We start from the raw sequence: 20,717 nt of genomic DNA on the forward strand, positions 1-20,717 counted from the left end.
GCATCTTGCCTGGGGTGGGGGGGTCTGTCCTGCAGGTGTCATCACCCCATAATCAGTAGCATTCATTTGCATAGGATTACTCCATTTTTTTTTTTTAGGCCTTTTAAAACAATTTGTTCTCTGAAGTAGGTTACACATGGCCTCTGTGATTTCATTTTTAATTTTCTGAGCAAGCCATTCTTCATGAGGAGTCCGATAATGAGCTTCAGCTCAGTCTTGGTCCATTCCCCCGGTTTCAGATGAGCAGAGCTTCTGGCTTTATCTCACTCCCAGGTACCAGTGGCCGAGCTAGATAGCAGGACGTTTGGTTCTGCAGAAGCTCAAACAGGACCCTCGCGAGGTGACACAAATCACAGTACCTCTTTCTTTTCACATTCTCTCAGAAAGCACGACTTTGCAATAGCTGTTATGGGGGGGTATTATTTGGGGGTTGAGGGTTCTTAGTTGCAAATGACAAAATGACAAGTCTTCCACATTTAAGTAGGAAGGGAATATATTCATAGGATATTGGGTAATTCATTGGATCCCCAGGAAGCCTGAAGAGCCTGCCTTGAGGCTACAGGCCGTGTTCCACTGGACAGCTGGTCAGTGAGGCCGTGGCTGACATGGAGCATCAGCAGGGGCTCGGCATGGCCCGTCCCTGTGCTCTGTCCTCCCTCCAGCATGCCTGTTGCTCCCAGCCTCCCCGAGCCTTGGGCTCTTCATTCTAACCCTTGGTGAGTATATCCAGTTGATGGAGCTGAGGTCTTGTGCTGGCACCCTCACTGCAAGGGAGGCCGGTGCTTTTGGTTTCTTTAGTAGGAGGTGACCTCCCACTTCCTGCCAGCACTCATAGGTGGCGAACTTTCCAATCACAGAAAAAGGTTTCAGATGCTGGGCAGCCAAAAGCCTGAGAAGCGTCCAGCACAGACTTGGGAGGCAGTCTTAACACCCAGCGGTGATGTGTATTTGTTTCTCCTTTCTAGCCCATAGATGAAAGCAGTCAGATGAGTGACCTGCCCGTCAAAGTGACTCACACAGAAACTGGCAAGGTCCTCTTTGGACCAGAAGCACCCAAAGCAAGTCAGCTGGACGCCTGGTTGGAAATGAATCCCGGGTATGGCATTAAAGCAGAAATTCTGGCTGTCCAGTGGCTTCTTAGATTTCTGTGGTCCCGGTAAAATCTCGGAACTCCAACAACATGACCTGTGCTGAAATGGTTAAAGTCATTACCTGCATTTGTCATTTGTACATAGAACATGCTAAGTAGGTTATGCTTGTATATGTTGTCTTGTAATTTAAAAAAAAATTAAGCCCCCTCTCCTTCCCACTCCTTTTCCTGCAGTTACGAAGTTGCCCCCCGATCTGACAGTGAAGAGAGCGATTCTGATTATGAGGAGGAGGTATGTCGGCATCTCTGTTTGTGGGGTGTATGTGGGAAGCACCTGTGTCTATCACTGCATCCTCCAGTGCTGGCCTTGGGGTGACATCTGGAGCTGAGGATGCACCAGAGTGACAATGATGGTGTCCAGCAGTACAGTGACCTCGCCGGGGCTCCTGGCCAGTGGCGGGACTTGGAGAATTCTGAATCTGTGTGAAACCAAGGAAAGAGAAGTGGGCCTTATATTGGAGATGGTGGAAAGGTCTTCTGGAGAGAACTGGAGATGGGTTACTTTGGGAAGGCGGTGCCCTGCCTTACCTGGTTCACGCTGAGGCTGAGCCACCCAAAAGTTTCCGGAGTCCTTCGGGCCTTAGAGTCTATTCGAAATTGTAAGTCTGGAAGCTTTGATGAAAGGGCAACACAGACTTGGTTTGATGAGGTTATTGATCCTCTTGGTTTCTCTTTAAATGTGATTCTTGTTTAAATTCCTTGGATATTCCCGTTACCCAAAGAGAAGCACATTTCTCAGTCTCTTGGAAGGAACGGTCAATAAATTTATCTAGAACCTAAAATGGTGATCTTGGATCCTTTTAACAGAACTTAAGAAATAGTAATAAAGGTTGTGTTTTTTTTTAGATCAACTACGAAATGCATTATAATTACAAATAGGAGGATTAAAGGAAGATTTTTATCTCCTTTCTGAGAGCATTGTTAGTGGGTAGTCATTAATTCTGTTTACCAGTGTGGAGGACTCTTGGTTCAAAGAGCACCCTGGCACAGAAGCCACAGACCGGGCGAAGCAGCACCAGTCATATAGCTCTCCAGAATTTTAAGACGATTGTGATTTTCTTCTATTTTGCGGACCCCTTTTTTCCCCCTAAATTAATCTCCTGTGAACACTTGTTAACTTTTACAAAGAGGAGGAATAATAAAAGTTTGGGTGTTTTTTTTTTTTTTTAAGCATACCAGTAAAAAAGTAGCTGCTTTGGGTTGCATGCTATTTATTTTCTACAGGCCACTTTTGCTCTGAGATCTTTGAAACTACCAGAATCACTTTTAAAAATGTTTCTTGTTCACGCAGATGAATGGGTCCATACAAGATCCATTGGAAGAATCTTGTCTTTGGGTCACAGAGCCAGGGAGGGACGAGGGACAGAGGGGCTGCTGAACCCACAGATGTCAGTCCAGGACAGACAGCCCCAGACAGCTCTGGGCAGCTGGGAATAGAATGAACTCTGACCTGGGAGTCTATGAACCCGGGTCCCCGTCTCGGGTCTACCGCTCACGGCGAGTCACGTCCCTGCTCAGAGCCTCATCCCTCCCCTGGAAAACGAAGGGGCTGGACTGATTCCTCGCCTCACCCCACAGCCTCTCAGTGACCCGCTGTCATAGGCTTGATTGTTAGCCTGAATATCATGTCAGTTCATATGTTTTCATTCAAGAGTCATGGGAGAGCATTATTCTCTTACAACTTGCTTTTAAAGAAATTCCGCTGGAGAATCTGGAAGGGTTTAGCTCTCAACACCAGTGGTTGGTCATGGGCATGATGACTACATAGCAAAGCTTCCCAGCAGATCAGCAGAGCATAGTATGCAGTTGGGAGGAGGAGATCGTGACTCCATTGCCAAGTTACTGACAGTTTTCATCTATAGATTGAGAGATCTTGTGATGTGAAGTAGTCCCAAAGCAGTGGGTATACAAGCTCCAGCCCCACTACCTGGAGTGCATGGAGGACATCCAAGTCCCACCGATAAATTATCGGGGAGCAATTTTATGAGAAGGGCAATAGTAATAAGCCTCTAAGTCTGGCTTTGGAGAGAAGACTGTAGAATGCTTCTAAGTGAGAGCAGGTATGATGTGCAGGACTCTTTGATAACCAAACAATGATAAATATCCATCTGCGGTGACTTTTACCTATTTATTCTTGGGAGCAAGAGTCCTAATGGATCCTCAGAGGGTTTCTTCTGTTCTCTTGCTCCATGATTTAAACAGAAATGGAATGGCGTATGGCCTGGTTTAGGGAGGTGTTAAATTTACTTTCTCCCTTCATCGTATTTACTCTGGGAAACTGAATACCATTCAGTCTCTCTTCAGAAAGTGCCAGTCCTAGAGATTGCCTCGTTGAAATGGAATCCTTCCTGTTCTTTACCCACCCCACCCCCGCCTCCCAGGATGAAGAAGAAGAGTCCAGTCGGCAGGACATGGAAGAGAAAATACTTCTGGATCCAAACAGCGAAGAGGTTTCTGAAAAGGACGCCAAGCAGATCATTGAGTGCGTATCGCTCAGTTTTCTCCCTTGTGAAAATGTGTGTCACGAGGATTGTGCTTGACAGATTTTCCTTCAGAAAACTTTGTCTGAGGAAGGAAGCCGACCGACTCCGTGGCCATGTTTCCCTCGAAACGCTGCCATCAGAGGTCACCACTCTGCTTCGGGTGCTCGGCTCCTTCCTTCCTCCTGAACCCCCACCTCCAGCTCAGGTCACTCCTCGGCTTCTCCCTGCCTTTGCGCTTTGCCCCAGACTGAGCCGATGGCGGCTGGCCCCGCCAGCTGGCTGCTTTGCTGTCTTCCCCTCCTCCCTCAACTCATCAGCACCCACCCAGGAACGCCCATGAGAGATGGGGTGTCCCCCCCGCCCAACGTGGTCTCCACAGCACCCAGGACCTCTCAGCACCCCATCCTCCTCCCCGGGTCCGAAGTGCCAGCTCTGTTCTTCACTCCGGCCATTCTCCACGTCAGCTCTTTGCTTGTGCGGCTCTAATGTTAAAACGTGGGGGAAATGATATGTAAAATAGAACATTTTTACGTAATGAGATTTTTTTTTAAAAAAGTGGAAATAGGCATTGTAATATTTTCTCCTTTTTTTTTAAAGATTTTATTTATTTATTTATTTGAGAGAGAGCGCACGAGCGGTGGGGGGGGGGTGCGTAGCAGAGGGAGAGGGAGAAGCAGACTCCCTGCTGAGCAGGGAACCCAATGTGGGGCTCCACCCCAGGACCCTGGGATCATGACCTGAGCTGAAGGCAGATGCTCAACGGACTGAGCCTCCCAGGTGCCCGTATTTTCTCCTTTGATTCGAGGGCTGCAGGCCCCACACTAGGAAACTTTGTTTTCTGGGTCTGCCGCTCCTCCTTCACCGAAGGTTTAGAACCCCCCAGTGGCTCCTCACTGGCTGTGGAGTTGAACACCAGCTTGTTAGCAAGGCATAGGAAGCAGAAGCTGGCCTGTGTCTACCCCATCTCTGTGGGCATGTTGCTCCCTCCCCCAAGTCCCTCCCAGCATTCTGGGGATGGGATTTATCTTTGCATCTGGAGAGCCTAGGACGGCCTCCTTGGCCACAAGGTCATCTGCAGGGAGACAGTTCATGCTCGGATCAGTCATTTGAGGTCAGGCAGGCCTGCGTGCCAGTCCTGACTCCACTGCTTTTACGTGGCCCAGGCACATGAACTAACCTCTGTGAGCGTGAAGTTCCCCACGTGCGTAAAATGGGGACGATGCTCCTGTCTAGCTTGCTCACTTTTGGTGAGGGTTCCCGATCCTGTATTTTAACCAGAAGACATGCACGCGGTGACCAGTAAACCATACGTAGGGTAGCCATGTTAGGCTCTCCACTCGTGCACCCGGTGATCTGTGGATGATTCTCTGCCTTCTCTGTCCCAGGACCGCCAAGCAGGATGTGGACGATGAGTACAGCATGCAGTGCAGTGCCAGGGGCTCCCAGTCCTACTACACGGTGGCCCATGCCATCTCTGAGCGGGTGGAGAAGCAGTCAGCCCTCCTCATTAACGGGACCCTGAAGCATTACCAGGTAATTGGTGGGGGCTGTGCCTTCTTGGCCAGTCCCGGTCCTTCAGCTCACTTCGGCTGGCATGTGTCTTGCACATGTGTACGAGAATTGCTTAAGGAGTTTGATGATGGTGAGGCCTTTGGAGCCACGTTGCTTATAATACGATGATTATCCGTAATGCTTGCTTTAGAAGCTTCCTTTTTACCATCTTACTAGGGCATACCCGTTTTCTCTTTCGTGAATCTAGGATGGGTTGTGTTTTGAGAAATACGGGCTTAACATTTGGAACGGTTTTATTGTGGATCTCTTCACAGTGGGAAACCCAGCCACATCCTATGAGTAGAGGGAACATCTCTGCCTCGTCATGTAGTCAATGAAGTATTTCTTCCAAAACTTCAGTGGTGGCTCTAGTTTAATACCAAGGATTCAGCTTCTGGGAGCCGCTGTCTACTACATGTATGCTTTTTCTAAGACACAGTAAAACGGTGAGCTTTGGTGAAACGTACACTGTAAACAGAACAGACGTTTCATTTGACCTGTTGGAATAAGGTCAGCTCCTATCTTCGACCTCCTACCACTTTGGCATTTCCCAAAGTGTGTTCCTTGGAACACTTGCTTCATGAGATCGCCCTTAAAAAGAAAAATAGGTTCGCGGTCAAATAAATACGAGAAATACTATCATCCAGAGGTAGGACTATCTTATAATTTACTATTGCAGATTTGGATGCTTATGAGAATGAATAGGGGCCCTTCTTATTAATACCGAGCATAACCCAGGATGATCCTGAGCCAACCAGACATATGGGCACCTTGGCAGTGACCCCTCCCGGTAATCCCTGATGTGCATGAGCACATTCACGACTCTGCAAAAATAGCGTGCAATCGATGACTGCATATCAGCGTCCTACAGTGAAATAAAATGACTTCCTCTTTCCCAAGTTTCTTTGACCACCCAACTTTATGTTCATATATCCCCTATTAACATCCTGTAATTTAGGAAGTATATGCTTAAAGTTCTCCAACTTTGTGGGCTCGGCTCCCCTAAACTCTTAACCCCCGGCACTGTGCTGGCTGCCATGATGTGGGGGTGAGTCACTTTTAATGCCACGTTGATTACCTCCTGCGATCCAATGCCTTTCTCATCGCTTGTCCTCACCACCTTTCCAAACCTATCTCCCCCATTTCCATCTGTGAGCTTCATGCCCTTCTTCCTCTCCTGGGCTGCTGTAGACTTCCTGAGCAGGCCTCCACGTCGGTCCCCTTCTGGGCTTTTCCTCCACCAACTTCCTCCTTCCTGGACTCTGACCTTCCACATTGGACCGATGAGATCCTTTCCATTTCTCACAAACCGCTTCCAACTGTGGCTCAGGGCCTGCCTGGATCACCCTGTCCACGAGTAAGCTTTCTGCCACCTTGCTGCTTGACGGGTTTGTGTATCATTAATAGTTATGTAACCCTGGCATAGCGGGGGTCTTCCTGCTGCTTCCGGGGAAAGCCGCACACATTTGGTTCCCTACCCAAACCCTCCACTTCCATGGTCTAGGGAAACCCGAATCACCTCCCACCATTTTCATGAATTTCTAGTTTCCTCTGCTGCCAGTTTATGCTTCTGTTTCATCTGGGTTTAACACAAATGCAAAATTCAGCCCCTTTGCCAGTTTTCATTTAAAAAAAATAAAAACCCACCACCACTGTCCAAATGTTTCTGGCATTTAGTTGACTTTCCTAAAGGTCTGGTGGTCTTGGGGTCCTGTTGCAGGCCTGCAGCCCCTCCTGCCCACCACTGTGATTTCCGGTCACTTCCCCTCTTCCTGTTTCTCTCACCTCTCAGTGTTGCTGTCCTTCTGCAAAATTCTTTAGGATGATTTGGAGTCTTGCGTGGTACAAGGTACCGCAAGTGGCCTATGAAAGTATTTCTGCAGACCATTGCAGTGCTTTCCCTAAGAAAATCTCTACTCGGTACAACTGAATCCGCGTGCCAGAACAATTTTAAATAAGATTATACATATCTATACGTATGCCACGTACTTTCAGCCACTTTTTGGCACATGTGGATACGTGAATGCCTTTTGTCTCCTCTTTGACTGCAAGCTTCTGAAGGGAGGCATGCATCTTACATAACGGCCAGGCATCTGTCTGCTCTACCTCCTTGCATGGTCCTTTGCACAGAACAATCATTCAATAAATATTGAAAATAATTGAATTACTCACTGGGTTCTTACATGAAACAAAATTAACATTTCCCTGAGCATGACTTGATTAGCAAGCTAAATTGACTTTAGCAGACATGCATATTTATATATTTGTGTATTTACGTGTGTTCACTTATATGCAATACCTAATATATAATATGTGTAAATAGCTATATGTATTATATAATACGTAAATATATATATATAATATAAATAAAGAAACATATTGAATTGCTCCTACCATTTAAACCCAACATCTGTGCAGTGGTGGTGGTACTGGTATTGGTGGTTGGGAGAAAGAACTGGAACAATTTTGTGGTTTCACCCCAGCCTCTCTTGTACTTAACACAGGAACTCCACAAAGCTGCGTCTCTGTTGCAGGGCTTTCGTCCTTTAAAAATATGTTGGACATGTTTCCAGGCAGTCATCTTCCCCGGCGCTGCCCTTGGGGAGCACCCCCACGGCAGAGTTTCCGTGTGAGGCGCCGGGAGCTCTCGCTACACCAGGGAATGTCCTCCTGCGGGCCCAGCAGTGGGCCCCTGGCTCCCTGGTCAGCCGGCTTCCTCTCGCGGAAGGGATCCCACCCCAGGGGAGGCTCTTCATGGCCAAGAAGGCTGTGTCTAATGATCTCTGATCCGTGTGCCAACCCTGCCTTCTGGTTTGTTTGTCTCTAATCCTCACATTGGCTTTTTGTTCTTGGAGTGGTTGGAATGGATTTTAGTTTGGGTTTTCTTCATTTATAATAACTCTGGAATGTCATATACTGTGAAATGCTAAGTAGGGATGAGCAGCAAAGCTGCTTAAAATCCCACCAGTATGCTGCAGCCCGTCATTTTCTAAATCTGATTAACACTTAGCACCTGCCAAGCAGCAGGGATGATTACAGGCTCATATTTTAAATTCTTTTTGTGTTGGTGCATCCTCCACTTTCCTACTGTGGGAAACCCAACGTATAGCACCGAGGAGTTAAGAAGTCACAGCCTCACTTGAGTTGTATTAGTATTAATTACCTGTGCAGATCTTGGATAATTGAAGCAATTACTCTTCATTTCAGCTCCAGGGCCTGGAATGGATGGTTTCCCTGTATAATAACAATTTGAACGGGATCTTAGCGGATGAAATGGGGCTAGGGAAGACCATACAGACCATTGCACTCATCACTTATCTGATGGAGCACAAAAGACTCAATGGCCCCTATCTCATCATTGTTCCCCTTTCGTAAGTAAAGTCGTTTATTCCATACTTATCTTTCTGTACGTTGTAGATTGCCCTATTAGTAGCTTGCCCTTGTTTTTCATTTAAGGCCGAATTTTCGCATGTAGTGGGATCACCAAAGAGCATCTGATCTGGACTTAGGTTTTCGCGTCCCACCCCCGGCCTTTTTGAATGGCCATTTAAACACGGGACGGAGTGATTTTTATCAGCCCTTAGCACCGCGCCCCGCACACCGCACTTATTTGTCATCACACCTTAAGCGGCTCATGGGGCAGAAAGGTTTTGATATCTATTTTTTTAAAGATTCTTGGATTTTTTTTTTCCCCTTGTCCCATTTCCAAAAGGTTACATATATTCAAAAAGTATGCCTTCTTAAATCTGCGTTGACCATATCTTTTAAAGTAGAATCCATATCACAGTCGTAACTGGGAATTTTGCCTTAAGCTGCCTTCAGAACGGGCAGTCTAACGTCCCGGATTCTGCTGCTTCCTGTTCTCCACTCAATTCCCAGAGCCTGGGCGGTTCCTCTTTTCCAGCCTCTCCTGAGAGAAGGAATACCATCCTCCTGGGACTGTAGTGTCTCTGGCTTCAGGTGTTAGGTCACAGTTCTATTCACTGAGACCTTTGTCGATCTCAGTGCTAACACAGACTTGGACCTTGCAAAACAAACCAACCAAAGGGATTCTGGTTTAGCATTTGCAAATTCTGTCTGAACGAGGACTATTTGCAGACCTGCTGAATCTGTATTATCTGAACCCATAGTATTTAGTTATCCTTCGTACTGCATCTACATTTCGAGGATCTATTTTGTTCTTTATCTATATTTTTCATGTTCTGACTCCCTATATTATGGTGATGCTTTCAGAGATTTAAAAAAAAAAAATAAAGGCATTCCATATCTCTCCCCCTGCTCCCTTTTGACAGATTTATTTAAAATTTTCATGAGCTTTTGTCATTTGCTTTTTCCTGACTCAACTTTTCTGTGAACTTATATAGCTGTTTTTTTATTTTATCATTATGTTATGTTAATCACCATACAGTACATCATTAGTTTTTGATGCAGTGTTCCATGATTCATTGTTTGCATATAACACCCAGTGCTCCATGCAGAACGTGCCCTCTTTAATACCCATCACCAGTTTTTAAAGAGTCCCCAAATCACTCTGGCAGTTGCTGTTTTCAATATTGAAATTAAGGGGGTTTCTTCCCCCTCTATGTTTATGCATTTTTTAATTTTATTTTTTTCTTATGAGATTTCTTAGGAACCAACAAGCACAGTTGTCATGCTTTGGGGCAGCTTATTTCCCACTTATCTCTTATTTCCACACCGTTGAAAGAAATACGTAGTTGAGATATTTTATATTCTCTCTCCCCTTTCAAGGTGAGGCCTGAGCATGAATAAGAACATCTTTTTAACCACCGACTTTGATACCAATGTCTTTTTCTCTGTATGTTTTCTTTTTTGTTCTCTAGGACTCTGTCTAACTGGACATATGAATTTGACAAATGGGCTCCTTCTGTGGTGAAAATTTCTTACAAGGTTTGGAATGCTGTATTTATATATAAATGTGGAAAAGCAAAAAATAGACCCTCTTTTTTTTTTCTTCATTCCATATGCACATCTGTGAACTGTATTTGGTTGTAAAGTTTTGTCATGTACATCATGTACCAAACAGTGTGAGTTAATCATCCCAAGAAGATTACTGTAATAAACCATAATTACTTTCAGATAGTGAAATGCAGAAGAAAATTGTTAATTATCATATTGCGAGGTTTCTGATGAGAGTAATACAAATGACAAATACCGCACATTCCGCGTGCCACCACCATACCCGCTGTTCCCGCAAAGTTCGGCAATTACCCGGCCGCCGGGGCTGCCTGCCACACGCTCCCATAGAAAGGGAGCCTTTCAGCCGAGCCGCGGGTTCTCTGCCACCTCGAGGCTGCTGTAATTTCCTTATCTGTGTTCCCTCTCCCTCAGTTTGCAGAGGGGAAGCCTGCCTGTAAGGGTCTGAAAAGTGTCCAGATGTGCGCTGATTTCACCAAGCACTTTCTTTGTGGATAATGGATGTGTGTATGATAATGCATAGAGGTGCAATCTGCACTCACGTGTCTGGGCTCCATTAAGCCATGAATAGTGAGGCAAAATGCACACATTACTTCCATTGGGTAATACATATATATCTCTCTCTTTCCATCCAGGGTACGCCTGCCATGCGTCGCTCCCTTGTCCCCCAGCTACGGAGTGGTAAATTCAATGTCCTCCTGACTACTTACGAGTACATTATCAAAGACAAGCACATTCTTGCAAAGGTATGTTTTCAAAAAAAAAAAAAGTTCTTTTACCTCTAATTACGGACCATTGCACTGGAGTCTAAAGTATTCCCCTAATTATACTCACTGGTATAATTTGATCGTTAGATGGCTTTTCCCTCTCTCTCTCTCTTTCTCTCCCCCCCCCCCCTCAGAGTCAGATATATTTTGGGAATGGGTTTTAATTTGATGCGTGCTTTTTGTTGTTGTTGTTTCATTTCGTTTGTTTTTTTTTTTGGCATATGTCGTTGATCCTGGTTCTCTTACTGAGCCTCTTGTAGTTAATGAGTTTACATCTCTTAAAAAAATTCACCTGGGCTCCTTCTGCAACTCCTTTTCTCTCCAACGGCCCTGAATGTGCTTGTGGAAGAAATAATTGTTTTGGTTGCCCTGGGTTATTGTCAGCAGCGTGACTTCATTCCTCTTGTGCCTCTGTCTCTCCAAAGACGAGTAGGCACCTCTCCATGTCGTCTCCTCCCTGTGAACGTTTGTCCAAGCTGTAGCTTTGGTGCTGTTCCTGGGTTAGGTTTTTTTTTTTTTTTTCCCCTGATAAAATAACGGGTCATTGTTTGGATGACTCTGGGCTGTTTCTGTGACTCTTCACTCGAAGCTGAGGAAGAGTTGTTCTCTACCTGAGACACATGTGTCTCCTAATTTGTATGTCCAAAGTTGTCCTTAGGCCGGAAGATAGAAAATTGTTCTTAGATTTCTCTCACCTGGCCTCCTAACACATTCACTCAGAATACCTTCTTTCATGGGCCCGAACGTGAAAACTTCATTTCTCCTGCCCTGCAGTGTGGAAAGTGCTATAATCTGAAACTAAGCGATGGCCAGAACTGAGCAGAATCCCCGTGTCTGGGATCTCTTCTCTCTCAACACGAAACCTTTGCTCTGGGCACCGAGAGTTCCCTTCCTGACATCTCAGGGGCTCCCACAGGAGGCTTAGTAATTGAGATGGCAATGGCCATAAGCCTGTGTTCCCGTTCCTCATCCTCCGAGAGGAATTTGGCAGGGTCAGAAATGACACGTTTTCAGTAGGACTCCGGGAATGTGTTCGTAACATCGGAGATCCTTTAAAAAAAAGAAAAAAAAAAAAGTCCTATCACGTCTTCTGCATATGTATTTCAGAACTCACCAGAACTTACCAAAGCCTGGTAATGAGATGAGTTGCTTTTATTTGTTGCTGGAGGAATAAAGCTATAGAAGGGGTAGTGATATTTTGTCCAAGCAGAAGACCTAATGGGTAAATGAGTAGATTAGCAGAATCGAAGTCCTCTCTGATTCCTTGTTTATTAGGTCATTAGCTAAATTAGGAAAGTAGATTTCGACTGCTTACTTAAATACGTTTGTATCTGCTGGCCTCTTTTCGTGCTATTGGTAAGCTTGGGGTAGTTGTCTGTACAACTTCATTCTCATGGACACTTTTCTTAGAAATCGTGGAGGAAGAGTAAAATAACAAAAACAAAACCAAAGCTCTGGTAGTTTCTTTTACACAAACATCCCAGCCTGACTGATGGATTTTATGTTCCTTCTGCCCCGACTTACTGTCACTTCCGATGAGGAGGGCAGGGACCATCTAGAATACTTTGCTCGTCTGCCTCCTCTCTGGGAGCTTTGGAGCAGGATCCGGGGACATCTGAGCACCAGATGCTTTTCTTGGCCATTGCCACTGTTTTGTAGGGAATGAATAGGCTTAGTGGGACATTCCACATTGTTCTCACTTGAAGAAACTGAGACCAGTGACCTTGAAGAGGGCTGGAGGGTAAGTTATGAGAGAGGAAGAGACCTGCGTGCGGACTTAGGAGGGAAGATTGTGTCATATGGCTCTTTTTTATTTTTCACACGGTAGTCATGCTGGGAAAGGAGATTGTGTTTAATTCCAAAGTTCTGGCAAAAATAGAGGAATGATATTTTAGCATTGTCTTCACTGGCAGTGAGTATACCCTTGCACTGTAGATGTCTCAAAGCAGTGATCCTAGACTTGGCAGGTAAGGACCTGGCAGGTTAAGGAGTAGGTCTGAACCCAGAGACTCCAGGTTGCCAGATCTTACTTTTTTAAGAGAAGCTGGACATTCAGATTTTTATGTGAAATATTGCAACTTTTAAATGTTAGCAGCTCATTCAAATTAAGAAGAAAAAAGAACACTGAGCTGAGCCAAGCCCTAACAATATAACAACAGAAGTGAGGGCATGAAGCTATAAGCACCTACTGACGCCATCTTGGAAAATCGGTCATTGATTTCTGCCTCGAGTGGAGAGCTCTCTTCTCTCCTTGCTATGAGCTGAGGCAGCATGAGCACTAAATCGGGGATAGCCGTCATGGTCTGGCATTGATAGAAGGCGTATTGGTTGGGGAGACACAGGAGCTCGTCCTGGCCCAACCATTTCATTCTGGGCCCAAGTTCCCCTCTTTGGCAAGAGCAATTTGGAATCACATGGCCCCTAAGCAACACTGTTTGCTCTGACATCCCATTACCACTTGATGTGTTACATCATCTATCAAGTATGGGAACCAGACCGTTGAGACTTTTTTTTTTTTAATCCGAAGGAGAATCACACCATATTATACACAAAGTCTGAATTCCTTGGTGTTCCACACCACGGCTTGCCTGTTGGAAGTGGTTGTATTTTCCCTTGCTCACCGCCTCGCCCGTTGGTCCTTCCTCTTGTGTTACAGATTCGGTGGAAATACATGATCGTGGATGAAGGCCACCGAATGAAGAATCACCACTGCAAGCTGACTCAGGTCTTGAACACTCACTATGTGGCCCCCAGAAGGATCCTCCTGACTGGGACCCCACTGCAGAATAAGCTCCCAGAACTCTGGGCCCTCCTTAACTTCCTCCTCCCCACCATTTTCAAGAGCTGCAGCACATTTGAACAGTGGTTTAACGCTCCATTTGCCATGACTGGAGAAAGGGTACTGGCCTAACTTTTGCATTTTCCACTGCATGGCAATGAAACGAATGTGAAGAACCCAAAGCTGAGAATGTTAGAGCCCAGAGAACCTGGAGGGTAGTTGACAATGTCGCTTACTTTACAAAACTCATCAGTGGGTGTGTGTGTTCTCTTTCCAGGGTTGTTTGCTGCGCTAAGGAAATGGATCTGATGATGGGTCTAAGGGTCCTAGGTTCTAGGGTCCTTGGTCACTTGCTGACACATTAATCAGGCCACTAGAGAATGATCCTGATTGATGGAATCCTTGTCTGTATGGGCTACAGGGAGGATGAATGGAGAGATATTTGTTGAATCAGTTTAACCAGATCCACCGAACCAACCTAACACAAACCTTAAAAAGCAAACTATCTCCTTGTTGTAAACTTGGGCTTCTCTTTTAACTGTTTCCCCATGAAGAGTCTGTGTGTGAAACTGAACTAGCTCACAGTAGTTTTCTGCACACATTTTTTTTCCAGTTTCAGTGTGAGCCTCCATTTTGTATCTACATTAATACTCCTCAAATCCCGGAGTAGCCATTTTCAAATTTCTTATTATCATTCCTTCCACCATCTGTCTTCTCTTGGAGCTCATTTATGAAAGGAAGTCACGGGCCATTGCAAGGAAGAGGAATGGGTACCTGTCCTTTTGATTAGTGGTTTCTTAACTGTGGGAATGAAAAGCCACTTAGAAGGCTTTGGGGACATTTATGTTGGAACTATTCAGCACTTTAATTTTGAAGTACATTATAGGGACCTTTGCCTTTTGTCAGTAATTCATTGGCTTGCCCATTTGTAGAAAGTAATGTCAATCAAGTCTGCCCCCTAGAGGTTCATAGAGAAAGGTGACACAGGTGCTAGAGAAGGTTCTGTATAAAGAGGACTGACCAAGATCAGGGCGGAGGCAAGGAAGAGTGGTGAGGTAGCGGGGCTTGGAAACCCACCACCATCCGCTGGGTCTACTCTCTTCTTCTTTTCATGTTCTGACCTTGTCGCCTGAGGGTGTTTCTGCATCTGAGACAATCCAAGTTGGGAGCCTGACTTAAGGCTTCGACTTTGAGTAAGCACACGTGCACTATTGCTCCTTTACTTGGGTTCTGTCTCAGTCTTCAGTAAGACTTTGTTGCAGTCCTATCCAAAAAAAATTCTGAGCTGGGGGACTGGTGGCTCGGGCCCCTGTTCCATGGAACTCTGCGTTAGGACAAAGACACCCATTTAGAGGCCATTTTATTACCACCTGGCCCCGGGGGAGGATTCTGAGGCGTGCATAACAGGTAAGGACCTGGCCTGCAGGGACACAAAATTTCAGTCACATATCACAACAAATTAATAAATGTAACCCTAAAGCGTTATTTCATGAAACATCATTAAAAAAAAAAAAAAAGTACGACTCATCTGAGGTTCTCTCCTAGGTGGACTTAAATGAAGAAGAAACTATATTGATCATCAGGCGTCTACATAAGGTGTTGAGACCATTTTTACTGAGGAGGCTAAAGAAAGAAGTTGAGTCCCAGCTGCCAGAAAAAGTACGTTGCAAAATTCAAAAGCCGTGGTTTCTTTCCTTGCCGATCTCCCAAGTACCTGCGTCTGAAATTGTGTTTTTAAAACAGCAGGCTCATATTTTAGTCCCAGGTATCTTGGAAATATCATACAGGACATTTTTGTTTGACAAAAGCTAGAGGTTTTAATGTAGAGAGAGAGAGAGAGAGAAGGGAAATTTCAGTATTTTTCAGCCTGGTCTCCCTAAAGCTTTGGGGCCAGCTTTTATAAAATTACCACATTCATCGAGTCTCCTGACATTTTCCCTTTCACTTACATCAACTCAACGTTTTATTAGTTTAACATCATATTTTAAGCTTAGATTTTTTTTTTAAGCTATTAACCTCGTGAAGTTCATTCTTGCAGCTGCCACCAAATTGATCTGCTAGTGAGTCAAACAAGGATATGAGTTTGGGACTTGCATCATCATCAAAAGGCCTCGTAAACATTTACCAGATTTCCTAGACATTTATTTAATGCTTGTGATGCTTGTGATGTCACTCTTCGGGTAATAAGTGAAAAACAGAGTTCCTGCAAACTGCAGACATGTCACCTAATTATTCTTGGACATGGCTTTTGTCCTGCACCATAAAAATTAAGTTCCTATGAGTATTTTACGCAGGTATTTTTCAGGTGGTGTCTTGCACCCTGACTTCTCAGTGCTTGAGAATGTCTTTTGAGCCTTTCACTCCACATTTTTTGGTTTGCTTCGGGTATTAGTTCAATATGTTCCTGATCATATTTTGGAACCACACACTTCTGAGTTCTAAATTTTATTCTCTTGAAGATAGGTTGTTTGGCATTGTATACTGCTTGGTACAGGAGGGGTATTTGGACTTGAGTTTTCTCTGTAGATGAGCCAGTTCTGAAATGTGTATTTTGCGTCATTGTGTTTTCTTCTCTGTGATGACTTCTGGTTTTTTGTACAGATTGGTTCGTGCTATTCATCTCTCAAGTGGGAGCCGACAAGAGAGCATACAAAGTTGATCATCTTATTAAGAGAGAATTTTGTTCCAGATTCCCCTATTCATTAACAGTCAGGGGGAAGAAATTAAACTTAAGCACAGTTCTTATATCATGCTTATCCCAGCAGAAGCCTAAGTATTGAAATATTTTATTTTGCTAGTGAATGCATGTTGGGGATTGAAATGCTGTTGATATCTTTTTGACTTCCTATGGTCTTGGCATCTTTGGGTAACCCCCTTACTGTTCAACGTGGACCTTGGTTACTGAATAAACTGGGGAATGGGTCCAGTGGTCATTTGGCCGCCTTGGACTACTTCCCAGCAAGAGATCCTGCAAGGTATAGAGGTGGATGTTAACGATTTTAACGTGTCCTAGGTTTTCTGTTTCTTTAGCAGAGGCATAAAATCAAAGGTAATTAACCAAAGTCCTTCATGTAGTCATTCTATAAAACTTCTTCATCTTTCTTAATTTCCAGGACTGGCTAAAATAGATAGATTTTTTAAAAAGCACATCACAAGTTGGAAATATGCCCTGTTTGAAGAAAATCCATTCTATAAAAATCCAGACTTGCCCAGCATAAGGGTTATGGGGTGATCAGTTGTATCAAAAAGGAATTCTTGGCTTTACTAAAATATTTATTTCACTGTTCCTTCCACAGAAGAGCTTCCTGAGTCTTGGCAAACTTAAAAAAAAAAAAAAAATTAGGATTAGATTATAGAGTGCGTGTCTCCTGCATAAAGCACACTTAGACTCTTTAATACCCAGAGTATTATTTGAGGTACGTTAACTGCCCCGTATGCGGTGTATGATCTACGGCTAAGCTCCCTTTTATGGAGGCAGCTCGGTTGAGTAGAAATCATGGGCTCTGCCTGTCATGGCAGACACGGGGCCCTCTCTCCTACTAACCTTGTCATGTCGGTCAGTTAATCCAGCTCATCAGTGAACTGGCAAAGAAATACTACCTGCCTCACAGAATCACTGGAGATTAAATGGATGTAGGACCCATGAGTCGAAGCCTGGCATGCGGTAGGCTCTCCACTGGTGACAGTCACTGCCACCATACTCCTTAGCGTCAACTCCTGTTACTCTGACTTCTAGTTCCCTTTTCTTTTCACCTCAGGCTCTGTGCTCATCAACCTTTCCAGGGGAGTCGGGGAACTCATCACTTTGCACGCATAGGTAGCTGTTGATGTGGTTTGGTCTGTGTTCCCTCTCTACTTTTTCTGTCTTGTTAGGATTTTTTACCTGAGGGAAATTGGCCATTGAAGTGTTGTCCTTGGGGTGTAAGGAGCTTCCCTCCGCCACCATCGGCTTACAGCCACGAACAACGCGGATGTCTTTCTCAGCCTCTATAAAGAGCTGGGCAGGGATTCTGGCTGATGGCAGGAAAAAGGCCAACTGTTCCACAGCAGGAATTCTCAAATGCTCTCATGAAAAGCCACCAGTTAGGGGAGTGTTTTTTAATTTTATTTCTAAATTTACATATAAAATCCACTCTGGGGTATAAAGTTCTGTGGGCTTTGACAAATGCAGAGTTATGTGAACCACACGCACAGTCAAAATGCAGAACAGTTCTCCCTCCTAGTACCACCCCCCCGCAAAGTCCCTGGTGCTGCCTGTTTTTGGTCAGATCCTCTCCCTAACCCTTGCCCTCATGCGACCACTGATCTGTTCTCCATCCCTATAGCTCCACCTTTTCCAGAATGTCACAGGGATGGAGTCAGACATCATGTCTCATCATCACACCTTTGCATCTGGATTTTTTCACTCAGTGTAACATGTTTGAGCTCCATCCAAGCTGTTGCCCGTATCTATGGTTGTCTCGTTTTTACTGTTGCGTTAGTATTCTGATCTATGGACGCGCCATAGTGGGTCTGTCCATTCAGTGGAGGGGATGGTTGGGTCGTCTCTGGTTTCTGACAATTATGGATGCATCTGCTGGACACATGGTGCATAGGTTTTCTTTTCACTGGAGTAAAGACCCAGGGGCAGGCTTTCCGGGTCCTATGGTAGGTTCACACGTAGCTTTATAGGAAACTTCTGGAACCATTGTGCATTTGCTCCAGCAATGTCTGAGCCTTGCATTTCCTCCACGTTCCCGTCTGTCCTCATCGGGTGCCGTCCGTTTTCTTGACATTTTTAGCTATTTCAACAGGTGTGCACTGGTATTGTGTAATAAATTTGTATCTTTCTGATGTCCACTGATGTTGGGCATCTTTTTATTGCATCTTTTTATCCATATGTCTTCTTGGATGAAACGGTGCTCAAATCTTTTGCCTGTTTGTTTGTTTTTTAATTGGGTCATTTCTTTTCTTATTGTTGAGTGTTAAGCCTGAAAAACTCTTAAAAATAGGAAATGTATTTTGTGTGTACTAAACAGTCATTCTGTCTATTATCCTGGACTGAGCTCAGATGAAACCAAAGCAGGCATGTCAGGGTCAAAGTTTTGATAAGGACAGCTCTACTTCATAGCAAAAAGTTTTCATAGATGACTATTTGATAAAAATGAGTTTTCATTGATGAGTATTTAATAATATCATGAGTCTAGTGACACACCTAATGAGCAAGGGAGGGTACCATTCCCCCCAGTACACCCGACACCACCAAGCTGCAGCATAAAATCCATTCCCTATACTCAGGAAAGAATGGCAGCTCATACGAAAGGACGTATATAAAACCTAATGTAAACTAAATAAAAATTGATTTTGCGATTTGGCTCCCATTTGGGGTTGTCTATGCTGACTGTCCACTATGTTAATTCATAGATAATCAAGAGCCAACTATACTTTCAGACAGCTGTGTATATATATATATATTGACGTCTAAATACGCTAAAATATGTATACAATGTCGGAGGTTAACTAGAGGTTGACCTACCTAAAATCGACCCTAATTTTGATTTAATCTGCATGAAGCAACAAATCAGCTTCGCCGAGATGGGCAACTTGTACATTCATGATATAAACATTTAGAATGCTTGATGTAATTAATCATTACTTCGTTCCTCCCTCGCACCATAGATTCCAGAACCTGGGACTTTGAAGTATGTAATCTTATTGTTTGGAAGTCTCAGTTCAGAAAGTGGTAACGTATCACACCCTGTAGTCTGGGTGCACTGTTCCAATAATGCATCCTTTTGGAAAGGATGTTGTAAGTGAAGAATAGTATTCAGGCAGAAACCACGAATAACGCCTGAATCCTTCTCTGGGGGTCGGTGGAGGAGACTCTGGGCCAATATGAACACCTGATGTGGCTCCTTATGGGACCAGTTTGATCACTTACTAAAGTAAGAATTCTTAGGTGAGAATTACCCTGGGTGTGAGGTCAGCACCTCAGTTTTACATACAACTTGAGCAAAAATAGCCCCAGGGGCTCACCAGCCTCACTCATTGGGGGGACTCCCCCCTCTGAAAGGGGCACAAATTTCATTTCCTGCAGTGTCAGCATATTTTGAGGAACTTCATTCATGCCATCATCAGGGACCATCACATCTCCAGGGGTGAACTCAGACCCAGCAGAGTTTAGAGGGCATGATTACCATAGAAACTTCTCTCCCTTGGTCCCTGGCGATCTCTGGGTATGTCTACTTTATAACTGTTCAGTCTGTCCTTTTCTCAGTACCTAGCTCTGGTTGGCTGCCTGCCATGTGTATGGCCTGGGTGGAAGGTGCAGGAGTCACCCCAGAAACAGGCACGGTGTGACAGGTCAGCAGATGGGGTGGGGTGACACAGCCTACTCACCTTAGACAAGGGCGTGATGCTGAAAGGTCACCTCATGCACCCCATCCAGATGAATAATGCAAGCATTCAAGCCCTTTAGGGCAGGGGTCTTCAGAACACACCCTTGGGCGGGGGGCGGGGGGACGGTTGTGTATTTGGGCAGGGTTGTCTACTAGTACTCCCTTGGAATACAGAAACAAGATTTTTAGAACTTCCGTTTATATTCTAAAAATAAAAAATTAAGCTTCATTGACCTCTACCATACAGACTGACACTGGTACCCACGTGGTATGGGATCGGAAAGTCCGTCATGCGCCTGGGTTGGACTGGGGAGGTCATCCCAGGGGGAGCGTGATGGGAAGCACCCCCACCAGGGCACCTGACCGCCCGCCCACCCTCACAGCCCCACTCCTGCACTTCCTGCCTATGGTGAGACAGTGTGGAATTAATACCCTGTGTCCAGACCAGAGGATGTGGGAGGATCTGATTTTCACTAGACCGACATTCCCAGCCCCCAGCATGGACAAAGGGCTTACGAAGATTCTGCAAAGGATAGCAGGTTGAACACAAGAAGAATGTGAGCCTAGGGACATAGGGAGAAAAAGGAAGTCCTGTCTCTTCTCCTGTTCCTGGTGTGGGTTTTTATCAGCCATCTCATAGGAATTAGCCAAAAATAATTAGATGTCATCAAATTG

The 20,717-nt window shown here is 44.8% G+C and overlaps 1 protein-coding gene across 6 annotated transcripts in view; it reads left to right on the top strand.

Annotated features, from left to right (window-relative positions):
- The window catches only part of SMARCA2 (SWI/SNF related, matrix associated, actin dependent regulator of chromatin, subfamily a, member 2), a 177,221-nt gene that overhangs the window by 62,451 nt on the left and 94,053 nt on the right, over positions 1–20,717 (top strand). For all 6 annotated transcript variants that reach the window (XM_027614886.2, XM_027614889.2, XM_027614890.2 and 3 more), the window contains 9 exons: positions 966–1,096; positions 1,325–1,382; positions 3,532–3,632; positions 5,019–5,166; positions 8,392–8,555; positions 10,026–10,092; positions 10,755–10,865; positions 13,543–13,785; positions 15,211–15,324. In XM_027614886.2, the coding sequence (XP_027470687.2) occupies positions 966–1,096; positions 1,325–1,382; positions 3,532–3,632; positions 5,019–5,166; positions 8,392–8,555; positions 10,026–10,092; positions 10,755–10,865; positions 13,543–13,785; positions 15,211–15,324 (1,137 nt within the window). The remainder of the gene's footprint in view (positions 1–965; positions 1,097–1,324; positions 1,383–3,531; positions 3,633–5,018; positions 5,167–8,391; positions 8,556–10,025; positions 10,093–10,754; positions 10,866–13,542; positions 13,786–15,210; positions 15,325–20,717) is intronic.

The sequence above is a fragment of the Zalophus californianus genome, chromosome 13, assembly GCF_009762305.2.
Source record: "Zalophus californianus isolate mZalCal1 chromosome 13, mZalCal1.pri.v2, whole genome shotgun sequence".
Taxonomy (NCBI): domain Eukaryota; kingdom Metazoa; phylum Chordata; class Mammalia; order Carnivora; family Otariidae; genus Zalophus; species Zalophus californianus.